This window comes from Octodon degus, unplaced genomic scaffold (assembly GCF_000260255.1).
Source record: "Octodon degus isolate 3935 unplaced genomic scaffold, OctDeg1.0 scaffold00036, whole genome shotgun sequence".
In the NCBI taxonomy this organism is placed as follows: Eukaryota; Metazoa; Chordata; class Mammalia; order Rodentia; family Octodontidae; genus Octodon; species Octodon degus.
This window is the reverse complement of record NW_004524612.1, coordinates 11,143,774-11,152,128: the sequence shown is the minus strand read 5'-3', so window position 1 is coordinate 11,152,128 and position 8,355 is coordinate 11,143,774. Positions and strand designations below refer to the sequence as shown.

The window sequence follows — 8,355 nt, the reverse complement described above, 5'->3', positions numbered from 1 at the left end:
CAGATGAGGGAGGTTTCGTCCCCAACAAAGGAGAAAATCTAGGAATACTAACAGGCTGATTAACAGCTTTTAAAGGGTTACAAATGCTGAGGCGACCACCTGCAGTGCTAGTGTGTGTGTGTGTGTGTGTGTGTGTGATGGGACGCATTCTCTGAGCGTCGAAAAGCAAAAGCAAAACAACCAGGCGAAAATGAAAATTAAAGAAATTACCAGAAACAACCAGAAAGAAAGAAATGTAAAAACTTCTCCATCACTGCCGCATGCCGCACCCTCAGCCTATTACTCCTGCATCAAATCCCATCAAATCCCTAGGGGCACTGCACCGCCACCGGGAACATAAGTGGGGTGGGGGTGGGGAAGCCCTGGGTCCCGGTTGAGGAAGGGTCGACCTAGGGGTCACGGTGTTTTCGGGGTATCGGGTATGAAAAGCCGAGGTGTCAGTGAGTGCTAGAACCTGTTATTGGGGACACATAGGGATCCCAGTGACAACAGGCTCCAGGTGTAATAAGCAGAGGGGGCTGAGTGGGCGAGGAGAGAAAGGGAATGAATAGGGGGTGGGGTCCCAGAGACAGCGGAGGAACTCCGCGCAAAGCTGGGAGGACACAGCCGCAGCTCCCCAGCCACCCGTCGCTCGCCCCCGCCTTTCCTTTTGCGCAGAATCCGCCCCTGGCTGCAGCGCGCTGCCCCCACTGGCCGGCGCGCCGTGATCGATCCATCGCAGGCTGCGTCAGCCTCCTCCCGTGTATAAATACGGGTGGCAGGACGGCGCTGAGTCGCACACAGCCATCCACCCTCCCTTCCCCTCTCCGCCCCGTCCTTCCTTCTCTCTAGGCCCCCATCTCCGCCGCGGGCCGGAGGGGCACCGGCCGCCACCATGAGTTCCTTCAGCTACGAGCCGTACTACTCGACCTCCTACAAGCGGCGCTACGTGGAGCCGCCCCGGGTGCACATCGCCAGCGTGCGCAGCGGCTACAGCACCGCGCGCTCCGCGTACTCCAGCTACTCCGCGCCGGTCTCCTCCTCGCTGTCCGTGCGCCGCAGCTACTCGTCCAGCTCTGGCTCCTTGATGCCGAGCCTGGAGAACCTCGACCTGAGCCAGGTGGCCGCCATTAGCAACGACCTCAAGTCGATCCGCACGCAGGAGAAGGCGCAGCTCCAGGACCTCAACGACCGCTTCGCCAGCTTCATCGAGCGCGTGCACGAGCTGGAGCAGCAGAACAAGGTCCTGGAAGCCGAGCTGCTGGTGCTGCGCCAGAAGCACTCCGAGCCGTCCCGCTTCCGGGCGCTGTACGAGCAGGAGATCCGCGACCTGCGTCTGGCGGCGGAAGACGCTACCAACGAGAAGCAGGCGCTCCAGGGCGAGCGCGAGGGGCTGGAGGAGACGCTGCGCAACCTGCAGGCGCGCTACGAGGAGGAGGTGCTGAGCCGCGAGGACGCCGAGGGCCGCCTGATGGAAGCGCGCAAAGGCGCCGACGAGGCTGCGCTCGCCCGTGCGGAGCTCGAAAAGCGCATCGACAGCCTGATGGACGAGATCGCCTTTCTGAAGAAAGTCCACGAGGAGGAGATCGCTGAGCTGCAGGCACAGATTCAGTATGCGCAGATCTCCGTGGAGATGGACGTGTCCTCCAAGCCCGACCTCTCCGCCGCGCTCAAGGACATCCGCGCGCAGTACGAGAAGCTGGCCGCCAAGAACATGCAGAATGCCGAAGAGTGGTTCAAGAGCCGATTCACCGTGCTGACCGAGAGCGCCGCCAAGAACACCGACGCCGTGCGCGCCGCCAAGGACGAGGTGTCCGAGAGCCGCCGCCTGCTCAAGGCCAAGACCTTGGAGATAGAAGCGTGCAGGGGCATGAACGAAGCGCTAGAGAAGCAGCTGCAGGAGTTGGAGGACAAGCAGAACGCCGACATCAGTGCCATGCAGGTATGGCACCGGCCGGAACCCAGTGGGGGTGGGGCGGCCTACACGGGTGGGGGTTGAGGGTGCGCCCAGCAAGTACTGTAGACACCAAGGGAGAGGTATCTGCAGGCGACTACTGGGGTAGCATTGGGCTTCTTGGGGACTGGTGTCAGGGGTGGGGCACTTGGGGGCGGGGGGGGACTGCAGTGTGGGGCTGAGCCTGGTGCAGAGCCTGTATTCTGCTGGAGAACCACCCAGCCCCGCAAGGGGGTGGAGTGGGGGAGGGGAGGAGTGGAAGCTGGGCGTTGCCTCAGGCCTGCAGTCTTAGGTCCCCTGTCTGAGGACTTGCACCAACCACAAGTGACTCTCAGCACCTGTGGGACCCTCTGGTTGATACACATGGCGGATTGTGCTCGTGGCTTCTGAACCAGTGTGCTTTAGGACTCGTGTTCCTCCCGCTTCCACCCCTATGCAGGTAGCCAGGAATACACTTATGAGGAAAGCAGCTAGTGACACCCACGAGTAGATTGTCTTTTTAAAGGTTCTTTATCTTCCGGAGAGTAGAAATACTGATGCACAGAAATTATTTTTAAAGAAAATCATTTTTAACAATGTAGTTCTTTTCTCCTATTCACTTGAATTAATTTTCTCAACTCTGACCTAAAGAAGAGTTAGAAACAGTTTTTCCATCATTTTTTAAATTGGTAGACATCTTACGGTGATCATGAGACTATTAACTAAAAAATATTTCAAAAAAATTTTTCCATTGTTTACTTCTTTTATTTTCAGGCTTCATATGAAGCTCGATATTTTAGGCATGAAAGGTTTTTAGTGAATAGGCAGTTTTAGGGGAGACTTCATTGCAGGTTTGCTCTTGCCTTTCGGCTCTAATTGATGCCAAGCCTTTGCAATTGTATTATACTACCATGAAAGCAGTGGAGATTTATGCTGGGCTTTTTCTATTTTAATCTTCCAACAGGACACAATCAACAAATTAGAAAATGAGTTGAGAACCACAAAGAGCGAAATGGCCCGATACCTGAAAGAATACCAGGACCTCCTCAACGTGAAGATGGCTTTGGATATCGAGATTGCAGCATACAGGTGACAGCAGAGAGGGAGGGTAGCAGGCTTAATTAAGCCTCAGGAAGAAAGTCAGACTCCATTCCAAGTGAGACCCCGTCAGATCCTTTAGGACTAGTTCTTTGACAGTTATGAAGTGTTAGGTTTTATTATTTCTTTCAAAAAAAATTTAGGCAAGTATATAAGAAGTCATAATGAGTCCTGATTAGTGTTGTTTTGTTTGGTTCCAGTCACAAAATCCTGTCACTAAGTCTCCACATTACACTGCCTAACCCTGCTTCTGTTGGCATTTTCTTCTAAAGGTGGCATTGAGGGCAGTGGTGAGTGTTGCCTTAGAGAGTTACTCAGCTCACTTCTCATGTCGTTTTTAACCACTCTTTGTCTGCCCCTCTCCCCAGGAAACTCTTGGAAGGCGAGGAGACCCGGCTCAGCTTCACCAGTGTGGGCAGCATCACCAGCGGCTACTCCCAGAGCTCCCAGGTCTTTGGCAGATCTGCCTACGGCGGTTTGCAGTCCAGCTCCTACCTGATGTCTGCCCGCTCCTTCCCCTCCTACTACACCAGTCACGTCCAGGAGGAGCAGATTGAGGTGGAGGAGACCATCGAGGCTGCCAAAGCTGAGGAAGCCAAAGATGAGCCTCCTTCTGAAGGAGAAGCTGAAGAGGAAGAGAAGGAGAAGGAAGAGGGTGAAGAGGAGGAGGGAGAAGAAGAGGAAGAAGGTATGATGGGAACAGATCCCTGCAAGAGTCCAAAGTGGGTGTGGAGATGGGTTGGGAGGTACATGAGCTACGCAAAGGCCTGCTCATTTAGAGGTGCTCTGTTCATGTCTGATCTCAGAATTTTAATAATACCTTTGCGTCTATTCCACATATCTTCGTTAAGCACTTATTTATTATAAGTGAAGCAGTTGGACAAGCATTTCTTTCTTTTGGTTTTGTTTTATTTTGAATTGATACATAATAATTGCATTTTTTATTAGTATATCCATTTGACCCAACAGTTCGAAGTCCTAAAGAACAAAAATGAATGCCAAAAACATCGTAGAACTAAGATGAGGTCTTAGAGGGGAGGAATCTCATTTAATTAAATATGAGTCCCCTGGCAAGTTATTCATGGAAAGTTTTGTGTTAATAAATTTTTTGGGGAGAGTGGAGTGGGACAGTTTTTGGTGAGCGTTCTGATAGCGATGGCATGCAGTTCACAAAACCTCAGCAGAGATCTCTTGCCTGGACATAACCTGGGTTTGGATCTTGTAAATTTTCTTTGTGTGTTTAAGCAGCCAAAGAAGAATCTGAAGAGGCAAAAGAGGAAGAAGAAGGAGGGGAGGGTGAAGAAGCAGAGGAAACCAAAGAAGCTGATGAGGAGGAGAAGAAAGATGAAGGTGCTACCGAGGAACAAGCAACCAAGAAGAAAGATTGAGCCCCCTTTCCTTAACTATTCCAGGAAAAATTCTCCCAAAATCCGGTTAACCTCTTCACCAACCAACCAGTTGAGTTCCAGATCCTATATGAATTAAGACGTCAATATACGTATTATCCTGAGATGACCTAGGTTGGACATTCAATGTTGTGCTATGACTTTTCTTCTTATGCAGAGTATCCGTTTGCTTGCAGAGTGGCTTTCTGGCTTGCTGCCAGCCTGTGCATGGTTCACGCTTATGAGTTCAGGATCTTTGGCAATGTGAATCATTCAGATGTTTACAATAAAAAAGAAACACACGAATAAATGAACTTACTAATGTTAATGTTAAACTCCATGGAAAGATAGTATTTTGACCCTTGGGTGGTTAGAAATTAAAGACCTCAAGTTATGTGCAATAAATAGTAAATAAAGTTACACTGAATGACATTTCTTGCTGTGGTTTTTTTTACTTAATTAAAATACCTTTAAATACGGCACCAGTATAAACAATATATGAGTGAAATATTGACCGTCTGTTTTTTAAAAGTTAAAATTTTAATAGTTATAATACCTTTCTTTGATTGGAAAATTTGAGGGATAGTACAGCTAGGTCATAACTATAAAATCTCTTCCCTCAAAATTTTACTGATAATAAATATGAGGAAATGAGTGAGCCCGTGAACAACTATACTTTACTCGGCAAAATGCATTGTATTGTGTGGAAAGGTGACTTTCAGGGAGACAGTTTTCAAATTATAGGACAAATATACCCTTCATGGACAGCAGGTATATGCTCCTGCAATGGGGGTAGAATGTGAATCCCACATGTTAAGCTCTACAGCCACGTTCTAATGCATTCTAAATACAGGCGGAAGTTGAAACCTGAGTACATGATATAATGAAAAGCAATAATGTTTTGATCAATGTATCATTTAGAGAGGAGAAAGGATGGCAAAGGTTATTGCCACCGTAAGCACGTTGCCTGCAATCCTGAGCTCATGATTCAGTGTGCTGTTAGTTTAATTCTACTGCCTAAGATAGCACTTAGTGTCACATTTTAAATCTTTAAACAATTGCAGACACCAATAATGAAATTGTTAAGAGCCACTTAGGGAAGAGAGAATATGTGTGTTACACTGGCATTGCTCTGCATGTTTTTGTTGGAAAGTACTTGGATTTCAGTAACTGATTGGACATTGCATAAAATACACCTGAAACTGTCCGCGTCCACTGTAAAGTTATAAAAGCTCGTACCTTTGCCTTTGGTATGGAATATAGATTAAATTATTGTCTCTCCGCTGCTCTGCTTCTGTTCTTAAACTGCTTTGTCTGCTAACTTTGTTAAATATCTGTTGTGCAGATGACCTTTGAAAGTTATGAATTTCACCTGAAACCAAAGTGGTCTCAATTGCAAGTTATGTGATCCCTTTGCACTGCTGTAAAGAGTAGGTGTCTCCTCAGAAAGCAAGCTTTCACACTGATGCTCATTAAATGCAGATGCACATGGCTCAGCTTCAGGCAGGTGCAAGCTATGTGGCAAAAGTGAGTAGCCCCATGGAAACAGCTGGCTGATTTGAGAACCGCTTGGTTGAAGCAAGAACATTGTTCCATACTCTATCCTGTGTGCCATAATAAAATACTTAAAAACTTACATGTCTTTGAAGTCTTTTTAAAAATTTTCCCCAAATTTGATACTGTGGCCAGCACCCACTTTTGCTCTGTTCCCCTCAAAAGTTGAATCCTTCATCACCATTCCTGTTCCCAGGGGCCCCAGTTCCAATCATCGCATTCTATAAATGGTGCAACCCCACATGTCACCACATCCCCCTTTCCTTAACTCCTCTAGTCTAATTGGTTATTTCTTCTATTGACTTTATGGCCAGTCTCCCCTGACACTGCTGCCACCCCAGGGACTCTCTCAGTGTCACCCTTTCTCCCCTTCAATCAACATATAGTTCAAGTATGGCAACTCCCTGATTAAAACCCTCCACTAATTCTTTCTTTCTTTCTTTTTTCTTTCTTTCTTTCTTTCTTTCTTTCTTTCTTTCTTTCTTTCTTTCTTCTTTCTTTCTTTCTTTCTTTCTTTCTTTCTTTCTTTCTTTGTATTTTAGGGGAGGGTCTACAGGATGTTCAGGGTCTCACTACTAGATCAGACTCATAGTGATCTGCCTGTTTACAGGCTCCCAAGAGCTGGGATTACAGGCGTGCACCACCACTCTCAGTCTCCATCACGGTCTCAGCACGCCCCAGGGCTAGGGCCATCACGGCAGGTCTGGGGATTGAACCCCAACCCCTGCCTCTGCTTTCAGGTGCTGTAATCCTCTGAGCTATTTGGCTGGAACTTCCATGAACTTTCTGTGTGTTTTAACATGAAAGCTGGAATCGTTGATGTCATCTTCAAGGTGTGCATGGACCTGACCCCACTTACTTTTGGGTCTTGATCCTGTATCTATCCCCTGCCCCTCACTTTCTGCACTTCAGCCGCTGTGGTCAGTTCTCCAGCAGGTCATAGGTCTTTAAATTTTTTTTTCTGGTTCCCCTTTCTGGAACATTCATCTTTTTTCCCACCTTCCATCAAGCTGGCCAGGTCCCACTCATCATTCTGACCTTGACTTCTAAGCCTCATTCCATAGGCAGTCTTTCTTACCCTGTTCTGGCAGGTCAAATCTCCATTATGTGTGCTTATAAGACTTTTCTCCTTGCCATCAACACCTACATTCTGATGTCTTGACACATCTGCCACCCCCCACTGGGTGACCTTCAGAGGCCCCGGGCTCTGATCTTCTTGCTCAGTATTTTATCCCTAGAATCTAGCCTACCTACTCCCTTAGTAAAAGTACACTGTCTGTTTGTCAAATGAAAGTTCTTGATAGAGTAACATTTCTGCAGGATGACCACAAAGCCAAGATTGTTCAATAACCTGTGCTAGTTCAGCTTGTGCCTTGGAGTGCGTGGAGAACCAAGTGTCGAGCCAGGATGCCGAGCAACACACTGTTGCTCTGTGATGAAGCACTGAGCTTCTGATCCTTGGCCTGGCTGTAATTGCTCATTCACATAAAGCTTTAATGGGGGCTGGATGTCTCATCCTATCTACAGTCTTGGTTCAAAGTTTCCTGCAAAGTCTGCACTGCTTAGAAGCTCAAGCTAAGTGATAAAATGGGAAAGTGTGTTTTTCTCTGTATTATGACTTATGTTTTCACCAAAATCTATCACCTACAGGAAGTTGCTGAATTTGGTGTTAAGTTCTATACCTAGCATCAAACTGGTCAGGGATGAGCTTGGTTAGGTTTCCACCTCCATGGAGATTCCAGTGCTGTCACCACCAGTGTCCAGCGTCTCAGGAACCAGTCTCATTGCAGTATCTGAATGGACTCGGCCATTCCTTATATATGCAATATTATGAATTTAGCATGATCATGATCCTTATTTTACAGGTGAATAGTTAAGATTAGGTGACTCAACCAAGACCACATGGCTGTACCAAGTGGCAGGGCTGGGATTCGGACCTCAGAGTCCAGCTCTAATGCCCCCTTGGAACTATCTGTCACCACTGGCTGCCCTTGGCCATGTGCCTGCTTCCACAGAGATGTTTTATGATAGAATGTGGAATTTGCACACATCGATCAGAACACACACAGAGTTCTTGTATCACTTATAAGTTAAGGATGATAGATAAACTCTCAACGCTCCAACATAGTTACCTGGGATGCTCAAGTTTCTCTTTTGTCCCTTTGAATATTCATATTTATATGTTAATCCTTCCCCTTAACTGCATGCTTTTGAAAGGCAGGAGCCAAGCATTACATATAGAGAGGAAAAAAATTTCCGGATGCTAGGATGCCAGTTGTTGTCCCTGTTATCTGAAGGCCCAAGAGGGACTGCAGGATCTATTTCAAGGTGACTTGCTATGTGACTGGCAATTTCCTTTCAGTGGGGACCCTTCTACCTAGCTGCTTGGGCATCTTACAGCATGGC

At 47.4% G+C, this 8,355-nt stretch overlaps 1 protein-coding gene across 2 annotated transcripts; it reads left to right on the top strand.

Moving 5' to 3' along the window:
* Positions 1–781: 781 nt before the first annotated feature.
* Positions 782–6,002, top strand: Nefl (neurofilament light). Of its 2 annotated transcripts, none has more exons than XM_023714729.1 (4): positions 782–1,921; positions 2,877–3,001; positions 3,379–3,698; positions 4,259–6,002. In XM_023714729.1, exons 1-4 carry the CDS (start codon positions 875–877, stop codon positions 4,396–4,398), a joined length of 1,632 nt encoding a protein of 543 aa, XP_023570497.1. In that variant the 5' UTR covers positions 782–874; the 3' UTR covers positions 4,399–6,002. The 2 variants fall into 2 exon arrangements, with proteins under 2 accessions (XP_023570497.1, XP_004630727.1); XM_004630670.2 differs by having other exon boundaries at positions 4,256–4,825.
* Positions 6,003–8,355: the final 2,353 nt, after the last annotated feature.

What these genes read in the sequence shown, in the direction of transcription:
- Nefl (XM_004630670.2), top strand. Translation starts at nt 875, where the DNA reads ATGAGTTCCTTCAGCTACGAGCCGTACTACTCGACCTCCTACAAGCGG. An exon ending in CCGACATCAGTGCCATGCAG is followed by an intron (nt 1,922 to 2,876) that starts GTATGGCACCGG and finishes ATCTTCCAACAG; the next exon opens with GACACAATCAACAAATTAGA. An exon ending in GGGAGAAGAAGAGGAAGAAG is followed by an intron (nt 3,699 to 4,255) that starts GTATGATGGGAA and finishes TGTGTGTTTAAG; the next exon opens with CAGCCAAAGAAGAATCTGAA.